The sequence below is a fragment of the Macrotis lagotis genome, chromosome 1, assembly GCF_037893015.1.
Source record: "Macrotis lagotis isolate mMagLag1 chromosome 1, bilby.v1.9.chrom.fasta, whole genome shotgun sequence".
Lineage (NCBI taxonomy): Eukaryota > Metazoa > Chordata > Mammalia > Peramelemorphia > Peramelidae > Macrotis > Macrotis lagotis.
In genome coordinates, this window is record NC_133658.1 from 454,723,407 (window position 1) to 454,741,128 (window position 17,722).

At 37.3% G+C, this 17,722-nt stretch overlaps 1 protein-coding gene across 1 annotated transcript in view; it reads right to left on the reverse strand.

Annotated features, from left to right (window-relative positions):
- TGFBI (transforming growth factor beta induced) overlaps nt 1-14,851 on the reverse strand; it is a 61,334-nt gene extending 46,483 nt beyond the window's left edge. Inside the window, exons 1-2 of the mRNA XM_074213504.1 lie at nt 14,461-14,851; nt 4,733-4,831 (exon numbers count right to left, since the gene is read on the reverse strand). Of these exons, the coding sequence (XP_074069605.1) occupies nt 4,733-4,831; nt 14,461-14,594 (233 nt within the window). The 5' untranslated portion in view covers nt 14,595-14,851. The remainder of the gene's footprint in view (nt 1-4,732; nt 4,832-14,460) is intronic.
- Between the last annotated feature and the right edge of the window lie 2,871 nt (nt 14,852-17,722).

Below are 17,722 nucleotides of genomic sequence, written 5' to 3' on the forward strand. Positions count from 1 at the left end.
TGAGACCTGCTGACCACAATTTCCTGCAGTATTGGTTGAATTGCTGAATGCAAAAATGTTAAGGTTACTAATCAGATTTGGGCTCAAAACACTTCTTGGGCTGCATGTTTCTCTGACAGGGAAACATGGGCCCTGAGTTCCCTTTTATATGATCAGTGTCTATGTCACCCCTGTTGAGTTTTTAAAATCTGAAATGGGATCTGAAGTGAATTTTCCAAGGTAATAAAATACACTCAAGTCACTGAATAGAGGGTCATTTGTAATCATTTCCTGTATTAAATCCATATGTTGTGTTTGACAAAAAGCACCAAATACTCAGGTCTTTTCTCTTACTCAAACTGAAGAAAAGTTACTTTTAAAGGAAAAAAAAAATTTTGGTGAGGCAATGGATGATGCAGATACCGAGAAATACAAACCCTCTATCATTCATGGCCTTGGAGGCCAAAGGCAAGTAGAGAGAATGAAAACCAAAGATTTCCATTGACCAGTGCTTCAATCTGCCCTTGTACTTACACCTACAGTGTTCATAAATTCTACTGAGAAAGAGCAAATGCTGATCTGATTGAGTTTTCCTTCTCTTCATTTCCCTTGGTTTAGGTTCTCAAGTAAAACTTCTCTGCTCACTTCACAATTTGGCTCTCTCTTACTTATTCAATTGTCCATGTTTCTCATTAGAGTATAGTCTCCTCAATATCCCAAATATGACATGCTAGTTTCCATATCTGTGCCATTTTAAATGTTGCATCTTTGGCCTAGAGTCTTCCTGCTCCCCCAACCATATTCTAATCCTATCTCCTCTATGAAATCTTCCCTGATAACTCTCACAAACATCTCACTCCTGCAAAAAAAAGTTGCCTCCAAAGCACATACTATATGTACCAAATATATCACCACATGATTTCATTGAATTTGACACTTTAGTAATACATTTTCTTATATAGTTTTCTCTTTTGTTTATAAATATCTCCCTTAGAATAAGGTTCATGCCTTCTTTTCCTGTCCTTTCTCCTTATTCTACTCTCATATTTAATGTTGCTTCCTCCAGTCTTTCCTTCTAAATTAGTCTTTTTCTTTACTTTCCTCTTTTTTCTGGATTCTTTGCAAGTCATCTCCTCTTTCTTAATAATTTACCTGAGGGACAATTGAAATACTCTTAATTTCAGTTCTTTCCAGCTTTTGATTATTTTATATTTGTCCTGTATGTAGCTTTCTTCATATATATTTGCTCCTGTGATGTCTCCTTCATTAGAAAAGGACTTTGAGGCAGAGACTATTTTTGCCTTTCTTTGTATTCCCCATGCTCAGCATAATTCCTACCACACAGTAGGCACTTAATAGATACTTCTTAACCAACTAAGGTTTTGACTGTCTCTTAGAATCCCTAATTTCCTTCAAACATAGTTCAGTTTCCACTTAAATGAGGCATTTCATTTTTCCCCACTGATACTGCTCAAAATGATTGTATCATTTTGAATATAATTTTTGTTTGCTAACTTTTCAGGACTGTTACTTCAAAACAACAGAGAAACCTGCAGCTTAACTAGCACAGCTCTTAAGTAAAGAGGAAAGAAAATTGTTTATTTAGTATCATTCTTTCTGGACATCTTTATGAATAACCTACGATAGAATTTGGGTCTGGGTTTGTTGTCAACTTCCTTTACATCTGGATAACATCAAATTCACAGAACCTCCACTTGCCCACCAGTGAAATAATAATAATTTGACATGTACAGAGAACAGAGTTGAGTATCCATAGCACATCTAACTTTTGGCTTTAAGAATAGGCCTTGACTCAGAGCATCAAATGCCAATTTTAGTCACTTGGAAGCCATTTGCTTGTTGCTGTTCAATCATGTCTGACTCTTAATTAATCCCTTTTTAGGGTTTTCTTGACAAATATACTGAGGTGTTTGCCATTACCTTCTCTAGTTCATCCTATGGATGGTGAAAATGGAGGCAAATAACATTGTGACCTCAGGAACTCAGGTGTTCCTGAATACCCTTCTATCTACTGCACCACCTAGCTCTAGCCTCTCCTTAAAACCACTGGACCTGGACTAAGGCTAGTACTAATTTAGAATTTTATGGTATGATAAATTTAAGGTAGTACAATGGAGAGCATATGGACTCTGTAGTCAGAGCACATGTATCCAAAGAGGTGAGAACTTCTAATAGTTGATAAATGTAAGACCTTGGGAAGTTCACTTTACCTCCATGGGCCTTAATTTTCTTATCTATAAGTGGACTCAACAAGGTTGACCTCATTCTGGTCCACAAACACAACATTCCATTTTCTCCCTCTGTATTTTTATTGATTATTCCCTGTGTCTGACATTATCTCATTCCTCATTTCTGCTTTCATCCTTCCTACTATCATTTCCCTTTAATGGTCTTATCTTCCCTCTGAACTCATCTCCAATTTATTCCTTACATCCTTAACTTTACATAACTGTTTGCACATTGTCCCTCTCATCAGATTGTGAACTTCTTGAAGGCAGAAATTGTTATTGCCTTCTTTGTATCCTTAGTGCTTAGCACAATGTCTGACATAATGGATGATTCTGTTAAGTTGTTGCAATGAGTTGACAAAATAGTCTTAAAAGTTCCTTTTGGTTCTAGATTTATCAATCAAATAAACTTTTTAATTAACCACCTTTTTTGTTCCAGGTACTAGACTAAACACTGGGGATATTGAAAAGAAGCAAAAAAAGATTGTCCCTATCCTCAAGGAGCTTACAATCTAATGGGGGGGACAATATGCAAACAAATATATCTAAGGTCCTATATCCTTGAGAAAGGGTGCAAGTCACTTAACCTCTTTGAGAGAGAAATTAGATAAATTCAGTGATGTCAAATATGTGCAGCCTACAACACTTCTAAATGCCAGGGGATCAAATTAAAATATAATTGGTAAATATTTAACAAAATACATAAAAATATATTAGAAAATAGATAATGTTAATATGTGGTTTTCTAAGTCAGTATGTGGCTTGTAGGGATTCTTATGGATGATTCAGTGACTTCAGTTTCTATTTGAGTTTAATACCAGTGGCCCAGGTGATCACTAATTTATCTTTTAATTTTAAATTCTATGAATTCAGCATGCCAATTTTTCCTTGCCTAATAGTACCCAAAGTCACTTACCATAATTAAAATTAGGATCACAAATAAGAAAGCATTTGAATTTAAGAATAAAGAAGATATTTCATCTATCTTTCTATCAGTTACCCATTAAGATGGAGGAAATTATACAAAATGATGTTAAAAGGAATAAAAATTTTAAACTCTAGAAACTGGAAAGTATTTTGGGGATATAATATATTAACCTTTCTTTTCTAGACATAGGAGCTGTACAGGCCCTACTTTACAAAGTAATGTCACTTAGAGAACATGTCTGTCTAGCTGAGACAGATAAACCAATTTTAAAACAGCTTGTCCATTTTCGTGACCAGAGAAAAATATATCTGTTTTCTGTTGGCTCCCAAACAGATATGTTTCACTGGAATTCTGAACATCTTTGTTAGAACATGCAGGCTACTCTGTTTTCATGCAGCATTGGGCAGTGCTAAGGGTTGTTGCCTCCACCTATACTAACCAAGTCACTAAGTATGCATCTTGAACAGTCATGTGACTTCATATCCCATCACTGCAAACAAACAACTCTCAAAATCTTCATTTGCATTGCCATGTCTGTTTCTATGTAGATGCAGAAAATTATTAGAACACAGATTTAGAGCAAAGAAGAACTCTAAAGATAATCTATTCCAGTTCTTGACTTTTTTGTCTGTCTGAATGACAGTCAAATGAGTCTGAATGAAGTCTATGAATTCCTTCTCAGAATAATATTTTTAAGTACATAAAATAAAAAAGGATTGCAAAAGGCACTAATTATAGAAATATAGTTACTAATTTTTAAAAAAGAAGTTCATAAAACTTTAAGAACCATTGATCTAGTCCATTTTAGTAGTAGTAGTAGTAATTTTACACTGAGAAAATAGGTCAAGAAAAATTAAGTGACATGCCCAAGTACATATATATACATATATATATATATATATATATATATATATATATATATATATAATCATTAACTGAGCCAGGATTCAAACCCAGGTCTTCTGGCTCCAAAACTAGTACTCTTTTAAGTTATTTTTTTAAAAAAATACTCTTTGTTCAGGCTCTCCAGCATGTCATCCATTCCTTTCATATCTGGCACATTCTCTGTTCCAGGGCTTATTGACTGATCTTATTTTCTAGCATTACATGGTAACCAACAAACACATATATCATTGATTAAGAATTAGGAAAACCTCACATAAGAAGTTTCATGTCTTTCCCTAGACCTTGAATCAGTCCTAAAAAACTATCATGGTCCTGTCAAAAGTAAAAATGGGGGGGGGGTGTAGAGGGCAGAAGGTAGGAAATCAAAATTGGCCCATTTACTCTTGTAATTTAATAAAGTGACATACTAAAAGCATATGCTTCTCAAACATGTATATACATGTTTCATATCTTTTTCTTATGCATAGCAACATTTCAGAGTGCTGGAGCCCAAACTCAGCTCTACTCCAAGAGCTTATAAGCATTTTCTTTCTTTCTCTTTGTTTCCCTCTCTTACACACACACACACACACACACACACACACACATGCACACACACACGCACACACAAAAAACGTAGGGAAACCTTAGCTGTGATTCCTGGGGGGTGGGGTGATACTCTCGAACCTACGTGGATTTTCCGCAGATTTTCCTCTGGTACCACTGTTTACAATTTGTGAAATACTTCTTGTTGGTTCCAATGATCTTCTGCACAGCACAAACATTGGGGCTGAAAGGAAAACAAAAAACATCAGAAAGATGGTAAGCAGTCTACCATTCACACCAATTGACCTAGAGTTTCTTAGGGTCTGAGCTGCTTCCTACTTCAATAATTTCTGGACCCCTCAAATGCAGTGGATTGCTGAGCACTCTATTTGGAATTCAGAGGACCTGATCATCATTTGTTAGCTGTGTTGTTTAATGGGAAATCACTTAATAAAATCATAACTGATGTTTACATCGTGTCATATGTATTATAAACATTGTATCATTTGAACCTTAGAATAACCCAGTAGAGAGGTACAGGAATGGAGAGATAGTATTGGAATTAGGAAGCCCATGCTATGATTACATACTAGTTTTGTGACCAAAAAACAAAACATAAAAAACCCAAATACATCCTCCTAACAAGAAAAGTACCATGGATATAATTATCTCTGTTTTATAGGTATACCATATTTCCCCATGTATAGACATACCCTTTTTCAAAAAATTTGGGGGCTAGAAACTGGGAGCTTCTTATACAGTGGTTGTAGATTTTTTTACTTGCTTTTCCTGCTTTTTTTGCTCTTGCTTTTGTGCTCATTGTTGTGATTTTTTTACTTGCATTTCCCACTTTTTTGTGCCTGTTGTCTTTGTGTTCATTGTTTCACACTTGTTACCAGTATATCAGGTTATGTTTTGCCATGTCATGCCCAGAAAAGGCTCAGAAAAGATTTTTGTAGTGTTGAATTCAAGTTCAAAGTGATCCAGTTTGCAAGAGTGAATGGAAATCGTGCTGCTGAGGGTCGGTTTGATCTTCCTCCAACTGAGAAAACAATCTGAGACTGGCTACAGGAAGAAGGAACCCGACTGAAAACATGAGAGGTAAAGCAGCCAAATGCCCTGATCTAGAGAGGGAACTGAAGAATGGAATGAAGAGCAAAGGGCCAGTGGAATTCTTGTGTCCACAAAGATGGTTCAGCATGAAGCAAGAATTGCTGATGAAAAAGAAGTTCCTGGTTTCAAAAGAGAACACAATGGACATTTCAGGTTCATGAAATGGAATGGACTAAGCTTGTTTCCATGCACCAGACTTGCCCAAAAGATGCCTGAAAGCAATGATCAGAAGGTCCTTGAATTTCATGATGAATAAAAATGACTTCAATAACTTTCTATAATACATTTTTTTTTCAAATTTGGGGCCCAAAATTAAGGTGAGTCTTATACATGGGAAATATGATCAGTTCTAGGGCTCTTCCCATAATACCATGTGATTTATCTGTGATTCTTTTTCTTCATCAGTAAAATGGCAATCACCACAGCTGTACTATCTGCCACATATAGTTACTATGAGGAAAGAACTTTGTAAACCCAGAAACAGCATAGTACAGTGGGAAAACTGAGTTGGAGTCTGAGGCTCTGGCTTCAAATCCTGATTCATTTACTTATGTTACTGTGGTCAAGTCATTTAACCCTTCTACACCTTCAATTTCTTCTTCTATAAAGTGGGAATGGTATCTATGTTCTACTTATTTTCTAAGTCTATGATCCATTAGAAAAATGTGAATTATTACTGTTACATTGAAACAGAATGTGCTCAAAATATTATAACATTCTAGAAGTGTAGAGGCTGCTTTCAAAAATGCTTAACATAATAGCAGAATTGTCCTTGGAAGATCAAATAGTGTTATCTGATGATAAAGCCAAAATCACGGTTTCTATTTTCAGATATGTAAGGTTCATACACAGAAAAACTGTTTCATGTTAACAGGCTATATCATCTCACTACTTCTCTGGAACAAAAGAGACATTTGACTTGAAAGTCAGTGGATGATTGAAATAGAGTTCATTCCCAGTACTATAATTATTTATGCTCTATTGTTATTTGAACAGGAGAGTCAAATACTCTCTTCTCTTCTTCCTATCCAAATTTAACTCATTCTTTACAGCCAAGCTTGAGGCCCTCCTTTCCAACTATTTATCAGCTATTATAACCTACTCCTCTGATCTCTACCATTCCCATTTAGAGACCATAGCTATTAATGCTTAACAAAAATGGCATTCTATTATTCACTTGCTTCTGTAGCAACAGGCCTCCTCTACTCAACTAGATTACTTAAAACAAATACTTTGTTTTGTACTTCTTTTATATTCTTTCACAAAGTCAGCATGGAGGCATTCAGGATGATAGAAAGAGTGATAGAATCAGAGTCAGAGGAACTGGGGTCAAATCTTAGCTCAATGGTGGTTACCTTTGGTGTGTATTTCGTCAAGAGCTTGACTACTGAACCTCACTTTCCTCACTGGTAAAATCAGGGGTGGAGGGTATCCACTAGAGCATCTCTGACTATCTCTTTTAGTCATAGATTTTATTGTAAGATTAGTACATAGGAGAGATGATGATGATGAGGAAGAGGATATTTGTCCTTCCTTCTCAAAAAAGACCATGTGACATCAAGGAGGTGATGTCATGACAAGCACATGGATTGAATTTGAGTGAGGGGGTACTGTACTAAGTCACCAGCCTCACTTTCTCCTCTGGAGTTGACTGGTTCCAGTGACCACATATGAATCAGAATGACTGGAGATGGTCCTGGATGCAAGGCAATCAGCTAGTATGTGTCAAGTGTCTATAGCTGTTAAAGAAATATTTCTTGAAGCTAGCTGTTGAATTTGAAAAACAGCACACACAGATGAACGAAATACTGGAGAAGGAAAAGGCAAACCACTCCAGTTTCTTTGCCAAGCAAACTTCATGGATAATGTTGGTGTGTTATGGGTCTACAGTTCATAAGGAGTAGGACTAGGCTGAATGACTGAACAGTAACATTCAGCTAACAAGGGAAATTAGATTGATGCTTTTTCTTGGAAATATGGGGAAACTATTATCAAAGTGACCTGGGATGTGTTAGGAATAAGTTTTTCACAATTCCAAAGGAGGATTGTATTGTCTTGCTTTCTTATTTTGTTTTATTTTGCTTTCTTTAAATTTATTTTGTTTTTAGAATGTAAAGCCCCAATCTTCTTTTTTCCCTGAACTTGACCTAAGTTATATCAATGTTTCCATATGAACACCCGGAGAACAAGAGGGATTCATGCTAAAACATCAACAGGACTTCTGGCTAAACCCCAAACAGCAGTTCATCTTGGCTGGATCACGAGTTAGAAGAAAGCAGGAAAAAAAGAGTTCAAATAGTTTTGCCTTTCAAGAACTCTGGATGACTTTTTAAAATCGACGCACTTGAATCTCAGAGCTCAAAACTGAAACTATAAAAATGCAAAGGAATCACTGGTCATTATCAATACTAATCCCTAGCCACCTTACTATAATTACAGATCTATTTTCGCCACCAGTGGCTTCTTAATTCCTTTTAGGATAAAATATAAACTTCTCAGTTAGTATTGTGAAGTTCTTCAAAATTGGGCTCCCATGAGGCAGCTAGAGGATGCAATGGATAAAGCACCAGCCCTGGAGTCAGGAGGACCTCAATCCAAATCTGGTCTCAGATACATCATATGTATTAACTTGAAGGACTTTGGGTAAGTCATTTAACCCCATTTTCTCACACCAAAAAACCTCCCAAAAGAAACCCATCCCAGGCATTAGTATTCTCTTGCTCAAATTATATTGTATTCATTTATCTATGTAAATGTTCCGTCCTCTCAGTTGCAGGTAAGCTGCTTAAAGAACAAAAATGTTTTCTGTATCATTCATCCCTGGCATAAAGCTTTGCACATAGGAAGATTTAGGATTTCAGTAGCAGGGGGAACTTCCAGGTAAAAAAACTCCCTCTTCCTGAAGTAGATCAACACCATGTCTCCTATTTATTTCATTCTTCGAGCTGTCCAGATTATTGAGAGTTAAGTAACTTGCTCAATGACAATTTAGGAACTTTGAACAAAGTTATGAACCTGGTCCCTGAAACAGTGTAGACACTATACCTTTTTGCTCAAGGACAATCATTTATTACTTTTAGATGCATAATCCATAGTACAGATAGAGTCTTAATGATAGTCATTCTGTAATATTCCATCTATCTTTCAATTTATGTGTATTGTGTTGTGCTGTATATGTTTATGGGAAAGTAAAAGGAACATTGACAGAAAAATACCAGTTTAAAAAAAATTTTTAAATGAAACTGTTTCCACAGTCCATTATGATTGGATATTCCTCTTTCTAAAAAAAAGTATTTCACAGATTATGTAACAGAACATTTACATTTTATGGCATCTGGGTTAAAATGAATGCATTATCCTAATCCCAAAAGATGTCAAATCTCCTTTTTGAGATTCTGAAGGAAAGCTGAATTTTGCAGTTTTTTTAATTAAAGGAAAGAAATAAGTATATAAAGCATTGACCCTGGAGTCAGGAAGGCCTAAGTTCAAATCCAGCCTCAGACATTTAATAGCTGTATGACCTTGGGCAAATCACTTAACCCCATTGTTTTGCAAAAACTAAAAAAAAAGAAAGAAAAGAAAGAAGTAAAAATGGTGGTGGTAGTAGTAATAGTAGTAGTAGTAGTAGTAGTAGAGTAGTGGTGGTGGTGGTAGAGGCAATTGTGGTGGCAGTAGTAGTGGTAGTAGTAGAGTTAGTAGCAACAGAAGCAGTAATAATGGTGGTGGTGGTGATAGTGATAGTAATAGTAAAAGTGATAGTGGAAGTAGCAGTGGAAGTAGCAGTGGCAGTGGTGATGGAAGTAATAATAGTCCTATTGGCACCAATTATATGCCAGGCAATAAACTAAGAGGTTTACAAATATTAGCTCATTTGATCCTCACAACAACCCTGAGAGGCAGGTGTAGTTATTATCCACATTTTACAGTTGAGAAAACTAAGGCTAAATAACTTGTCCAGGATCATACAGGAATAGTAAGTAAATGTCTAGATTAGATTGGAATTCAGATCTTCCTAACTCCATATTCAGTTCTGTATTCATTGTGCTACCTAGGTAAAAATCATAGGATTATTGATAAAGAATTAGAAGGAACCTCAGAACCTATTAGTCTCAATCACTAATCTTGGAGATGAAGAGTCTTAGTTCAGGGGCATGTGGGGGAGGCTGTGGAATAACAGAGCTTATATGTAAATTTGGGTTATCTGACTCCTGAGTTACTTATAGCCCTTCTCTACTGGAAAAGTCCAGTATCTAACTGAATGTATCTATTTCTGGGTGTGTTAGGCAGGAAAGGGAGTGGTGCAACAATAATTCAATCCTAATGCAACAAGGCAAGAAAGGGATAATAACCTGTACTCCCAGGGATTCAGATCATCAGGTCCTTAAAATCCAAGATCCTAAAATGAAAATAAAAGTACCCCTAGCCAAGCATGTGGTTCAAATATCACATAACTGACTCCTGAAAAGATAGAGGGAGATAGAGAGGAAGAGAGGCAAAGGGAGTCTGGTGGACAGACAAGTCAGAGGCAAAGAGACAGAGAAGAAACAACTTATCAGAAGGCAAACAGAATCAGTCTGAACTTTTATGGAGAGGTAGTCTATTAGTCTATTCCAAATGAATTGATACTTGTACCTTTCTGTTTGGAGAAATAAGATTTGGAGGCTGCAACCACAGATAGTTTTTTTAGGCAGGTTCCCTGAAAGCTAGTGTGATGGTTTCAGTCTGTTATAAAAAAGTTTACTGGTTTCCTCTTTAATTCCCTCCTTAAATTCAAGCATAACCTCATCCATTCCTTCATTCAATAAATATTTAGCTTAGTCCTTAGTAAAAGATTAAACTGCTGCAGGCATCTACATTTCTCTAACTACCTCAGATCTCTTTTCCTCCTTTGGATGAAGCTATGTTTTGTGCTCTCATGACAATGACCAGCCCAGAGACTTGGTTCCTTGGTCATGACAATAAAGGATGGTCACAAGGACATTGTATTCAAGTTCAGACTTGGACCTAGTCTTCCAAAAGCTTCTTCCAAAGCAGTGGAAGAACAGCATGAGATGTTGAAGTCATGAGGGAAGAAAACTCTGTCCCTACTATGCCCTGAGGAGGAGAGAGGTGACCAGAACAGGAGTACTCTCTTCTCCACTCTATTCTCCTTTCTAGTGGTGACTTTGGAGGACTAGGAGTGGGAGAGGAATAAACATTAATGAATACCATATTCCAGACACTGTGCTAAGTGCTTTTTATAAACATTACCTCATCTGACCCACACAATAATGTTAGGGTCACATTTTATGTTATGGAAACTGAAGGAAGCAGAGATTAGGTGACTTGCCCAGGTTCACTCAACTAGTAAGTGTCTGAAGTATTCAGGGCTTACTGAACTGAGGCTTGGTAGTCTATCCATTGTTCTACAGTTAGAGTTTCCTTTCTTATTATCAACCCTTTAGAGTGAAGATGAATAAGAAGAGTGGAAGAGAGAGAATTCTAGGGTAAAGGAACAGAAGCTTTCATCTCTAAGAGTTTATAAATTATAGACAGATATGTCTCTCCATTGCCATCATCTGAATTCCCTATTATATTTTTTTCAAGTCTACTTCTATTTGTCAGACTTATCTATCCCCCCCAGAGTTCTTTTTCCAGATCTTAACACTGGCCACAAATCTTAATTGGTTTGAAAGACACATCTAGAAGTCTAGACACAGGTCTACCCTGTCTTTCTTCACTCTGAGAATACTATAGAAAGTGTGGGATGTGGTGTATATAACTACATATACATAACCATATACATAACCATATCCTAACTTCTTGATCTTGATCATAAATGACAAATTCTGATCATTTTGTAAGTGCTCTAAGGGCTCAATGCACAAAGGCAATATTCAAAAACATCCAACTGGGTCAGGATCTTTAAAACCTTAGCTCTAAATAATCCTGGATGGGTTTTAGGCAAGTTACAACTTCTCTTGATCTTTCTTAGGATACGCATGTTTGACACATAAGCAGTCCCAAACTCCTGCTTTTTGAATGACATGGGGAGTGTATGATAGCATGTATATTTAAGTTCTTTAAGTTTGAAAGAGATGAGTTACTAAATGAATTTGAGGTGTTGCTATAGAATATTATTAGTCACAATCTTGTGAATTGTGTTGAAATGGGACAAATACATCTGGTAGGGATCACTGATAGAATTTCTTGTCATCTTAATGATTTGCAAAATTTTAGGCCATCTTTTTCCCTGAGAAATTCTTTTAAAGTATTTTAAGATAAAAACTTAACTTCTAAAAACTTTTATGAAGGAAGTTAAACCTATGTCTAGAAAGAATGAAATAAAGCCACAAAGGGAAGTTGGGAGATACAGAGGTCTGAATATCCAAAGAGCTGAGCAGGAAGGAATCTTAAAAGTCTTCTAAGCATCTCCCCTTATTTTACACTTGAAGAAACTCTCACAAGATACAATAAGAACATTGCCAAAGGCACTTAATGCCACTAATTCACTGGGTTTAGAGTAGAGATCCTCTGATACTCTATGCATTATTCTTTCCACTAAATCACAAAGTCCCTTCAGATTGATAGAACTTTGAACAAATCTCTTAAACTCTCTACCTCACCTTCATCCTCCTCCTCCATGGAGATGGAGTAGATGATCTTTAAAGCCCATTCTAGTTTTCATTTTCCAAGGTTCTGGCTTATACTCTTATCTTCAGGCAAAGGGAGCTATCCTGAGTGGAGAAGAGAGAAGTTGCTTTTGAAAATTTTTCTTGAGAAGAAACTCCTATCTCACATCAAGGGCCTTATTACATCCATAGGGCAGACATAACTATAGTACCATGGAAACCGTTTGTAGAGCTCAGTAGGAGCCTCCTAATTGCCAAAGAGTACTTCAAGCATTTAATAGATTCATTGATTTAAACTTTAAGGTTTGTAAAGCACTTAACAAATATTTCAATTCATCCCTCACAACCACCCTGGAAAGAATAGGCTATTATTATTCCCATTTTAGATTTGAGGAAATTAAGACAGGTGGAAATTAAATAACTTGCCAAGCTAGAAAGTGTCTGAGGCTAGATTTGAGCTCAGATCTTCCTAATTTCAAGTCCTGTACTCTGTCCATTGTCCATCTTCCTTATATGTGTAGTAAAGGGATGTAACCTAGAGGAATTCAAAGAAACTCTCTAACTATTGCTTCCTTCCTCATCTTAGGAGAATAATTGAGTGATAATGGTGAATCAAAGGTCTTGAGACTTTCGCCAAGATGAAAATTACTCCCATACTCCCTCCCCCCTTTTACTTGAGGTCAACTCTGTGGCAGTGGTGTCAGGAGCAGCAGAGATTGCTTTAGTCACTGCATGTTCTATTTCCCAAGACCATTGTAGAGTGAGAGACCCAATCATAGAGAAGCATACTGATAAGTATGACTTTTTCCCCCTCAAACATATTATGAGTTTTTCTACCTCTGTGCCATTACTCACACTGTTTCCTTGTGCCTGGAATGTCTTTCTTTATCTTAGACTTAAGTTTCTATCTATCTGTCTTATAAAATTGGATAGTAATATAACCTCCTCTATGATATCATCTATTATCCTTTCAACCCCATGACTTTTCTCCTAGGAGGAAAATATCTCCCATTACAGTTTGATTTGTATTGCCCTAACGTACTAATCATGTATTATTGTGCATTATAATTATCTTTGATTATGTTGTATTGTCCCTTTATAATTTAAGCACCACAAGGTCATGTCTTTTCAAAGTTTCTAGTTTTAGATATCACAAAATCATAGATTTAGGTGTAAAAGGGACACAGAAAATCATCTGGTCCAATCTCCTCATTTTATAATTGAGGAAACTACGAATCACAGATCTTGTTACTTCCCCAAGGTCATGGAGAGGCAAGATTTGAATCCAAGTCTTTTGACTCCAAGTATTCTTTCTACAATGTCATTCTGCCTTTCTTCTACTACTTTTGCTAATGGAGCAACTGAAACCTGGCAAGTTATGACTTCCCTAAGGTAACACAAGTAGTTAAGCATCAGAGGTAGGTTTTGAATGCATATCTCCTCACTCCACAATCAGTTCATTGTACCAAGCTGTTTCAAATTCAACTTATCCAAACTTTGTTGATCCCACAACAGAGGCTGGATAGTAGCTTGATTTGTTGAATTGACTTTTCTTTCCCCATCAAAAGAGTTAAATTCACATATAGGATCCTTGCAAGTCCAAACATCCTTTAGTGACCAGGAAGGAAAAGTGATTACTTATTCTCCAAATCCCAGGGAGTTGGGGTCCTGCAGTGGAACTTCCATTTCTCTAAGTCTGACAGACTCATGCCCCTGGCAATATGATGACCCCCAAACATTTGCCCCAACCTGTTCCCAAACTCGTTCCCTTAGGCTGTACAGCTAAGCTACACCAGAAGCAAGAACAGGTCTGTTCCCCAGAAGCTTCAAACCTTAAAATCAGAGGGAAACCAGTTTTGGGGGCAGGGCACTGAAGCACATGATCTAAGACAGAAACTATTTTCTTTGGTGGGAGGAAGGCTGGAAATTCAAAAAGTAAGGTGGCTGCAGTAGAAATCTTTCATTTTTCGTTTAACTCCCCAAATAATTCTTCCATTAGGAAAAAGAAATAGGAGAAGACTGAGGCAATGAATAGTCCGAGAAGGAAACAAGTTTTCAGTGAAGTTTGCTTTTGGAAGCCCCTGAGTCCTCCTTTCCCTTTTCTCTCTATCCCCCCCCCCCCCTCTTTTTTTTGCTGTCCCAGGCTTACCCATGCTGCCTGCCTCGGAGTCGGCTGTGTTGTAGTACAAGCTGGTAGGGAGACTTGGCTGGTCCTGCAAGGGTCTCCCCCAGGGTCAGAGCCAGAGCCACAGCCAGGGGTAGCCACCACACAAAGGACTTCATGGTCTCGGGACAGGAAGGGAATGAGACTGGGGAGCTACAGCTCTGCTCACACACACATACACACACGCGCACACGCTCACACGCTCACACGCTCACACACACACACACACACACACACACACACACACACACACACACACAGGCACACACAATCTGTCGTCGGGCTCCTAAGTGGAAGTGAGAGATCCGCCAACTGGGGGAGCCAGGTTAAATAAGAGCCAGGGAGCGGGAGCGGGAGAGGCTGGAAGGGGGCGGAGAAGCCCCAGCGCCTGAGCAATGCAATGCAATGGGGAGTGTGCGGTCCATCCAGACTACCCTCAACACCCCCTCCCTACCCCACCCCCTCTACCCACTAGAGGATAGCCCTAAACCTTCTGCATTTGTCCCTGCCTTTGTTCTCCTTTCTAAGGAAACTTCCCCTTTCCCCACCCTGTACTGCTTTGCTTCATAGGTCTTGAGAGGCAAATCTGGATAGATTCTCAAAGGGGCTGCAGACTAGGGATCCACTAGCAAAAAGCGAAGGGTGACAAACAACCTTCTCCACCCAGATATCAGCCCAAATCCGAGGGACAGCCCATTCATGTGACGCTGGGAACCTGAGGTTTGTCTCCTTGAAATCACCTTGCCCAATTAAAATCAAACAATGTACTGGGATTTGGTGCACCCAACAGATTTGGGAGAATCCTTGCTTGACCTCAGAGAGATTACAAAGATAAATAAAATAATACTGTCCTCAAGTAGCTTGCCTTCTAACTGGGGAGACAACTGGGAAAGAATGGAAGCACTTAAACCACCAGTAGAAGGTAGTGTATAATTAAGTGCTAGTCTAAGAAGACAAGAGATGGGAACTGGATCTCAGGTTTCATTGACAGAGGTAATTCTGCATGAGGAAACTCTCTAGCAATATAGGTTTACATTTTCTCTGCAATTTATGATTCTAAAAAATTACCTAGAGCACTATAGAGTTGTGTCTTCCTTAGACACAGCACAAAACTAAAAACATCGAGTTCAAGAGAGAATTAAGAGGGCAATGAGGATAGAAGTAATTAAGAAAAAGTCTATGGAGGAACCAGGGCTTGACCTGAAAAGAGAGAAATTGAAGATTATTTCACAGTGGTTAGGAGACTTGAGTTCCAGCTCTTCAACAGACTATGAGTGCTTGGAGCATATCTCTGGGTCTCAGTTTTCCCATTTGTAAAATAAAGAGGTTGTACTAGTTGATGTCTAACATTCTTTGACCCTATAAAATTAATCCCATAATAACGGTTCTGGAACAGCACTTAGCACAGAGCTTAGTACATTATAGGCATTTAATGTTTATTGATTGATTATTTGATAAGAAAGGTATACTATGACCTGGGGGAGGTGTCAGTGGTTGCCCTGTTGGGACTAGATTGTGCAATTTAGACTGACAGTTCTACTTTCCTCCATGAAGCATTTTTTTGTATTTTCCTCAGTGCTTAGACCAACTATTCCAACCCCCTCATTTTACAGATGATGAAAATGAGACCCAAAGAGATCCAAGGTCATTCAGGTAATCAATGGAAGAATCTGATACTTAATCCGTTTCTCATTCCAAGCCTTCGTGTTCTATACATAAAAAGAAACTTGATTTCTAAGTGTGGTTACATCTTCCATTTATGCAAATCACAATCCCTTCATTCATGAGTTGTGACCATTAAAAAAGAATCACTCGATTACCAAGTTTTCTATGAGAACCTTAAAAAACTTTCCAAGACAGTCCCAGTCCACAAATGAACCCTTTGTCTAATCTTTTCTGGCTTGGTAAAACATGCCAGAATTCATAGTTCCCTGTTAGTCCCATGCCTTCCTTAAAAAGCTGTGTCATCGTGACCTTCAGGTCAAGGTGAGGAATAGGATAATTGTGATTCAAACAAATCTTTCTTGAGTTGTTGGACTTATTTACTTTTGCTTTCTGGGGTGTAATTTTCCCAGCTACAAATCTAGGGACTGGTGTGAAAGCATAAAGGAAATAAATGGGGTTGTGATATTAAAGAAATGACCCAGATTATCCAAGAACTAACTTTCTATTTTCCAGAATGGGTCCTGAAGCTAAGAATAGTAATAATAACTCTTAATTCTGTAATATCTTAAAGTTTGTAAAGATTTCCTGACAACTCTGTGTTATAGGTAGTACAAGAATCATATCCCCATCAGGAGTGTGCTCCAATTGGAGCCTGCTCCAGCTGGCTCTGAGAATGCATTGTTGGAGCATTTACACCCTGGAAAATGCTACACATCAGGGCTTGATTTATTGTTTTGTTGATTGTCTAAAAAGAAAGCAAGGGAGGACATTTTAATAGGATAAATTAAACTTAAAAGTGTTTCAGACCTACATTTCTCAGCCTCTCAGAGCAGTTATTTTTTTACATTTCAATTTTTTTTCTAATTACATATTACAATTCACATATTATCCCTTGTTTGATCATAAATTATTCCCCTATTAATAGATCTATCATGTAAATTATTCCATACTCCCCCTAATTTGCTTATGGTATGATCATTATGTCTAAATCATATCCTCATTTTCACCTGATTTCAGTATATGATTTGAGATGTTGATCTATACCTAGTTTCTGCCAAAATACTTTTTATTTTTCCTAGTAGTTTTTGTCAAACAGTGGACTATTGTTCCAAAAGCTTGTATCTTTGGGTTTATCAAGTAAAATTTTTAAATTCTTTTTTGTAGAAATTTTGAGATCTAAATTCTCTCTTCCCCACCCTTTCCTCTCTACCTTCTGAGACAGCATGCAATTTGATATAGGTAATACATGTGTAGTCATGCAAAAAATATTTCCATATTAGTCATGTTATAAAACACTGACAAAACACTAAGAAAAAATAAAGTAAGGAGAAGTATACTTCGATCTGTATTCAGACTGCTTTAGTTCTTTGTCTGGCACTTTTCATCATGAATCTTTTAGAAATGTCTTAGATCTTTGTATTGCTGAGAATAGCTAATTCATTCAACAGCTGATCATCATATACTATTGCTGTTACTATGAAAAATGTTTTCCAACTTATGTCACTTTGCATCAGTTTTATATATGTCTTTCCAGGTTTTTCTGAAACCATCTTGCTTGTTATTTTTTATAGCACTCCATCAC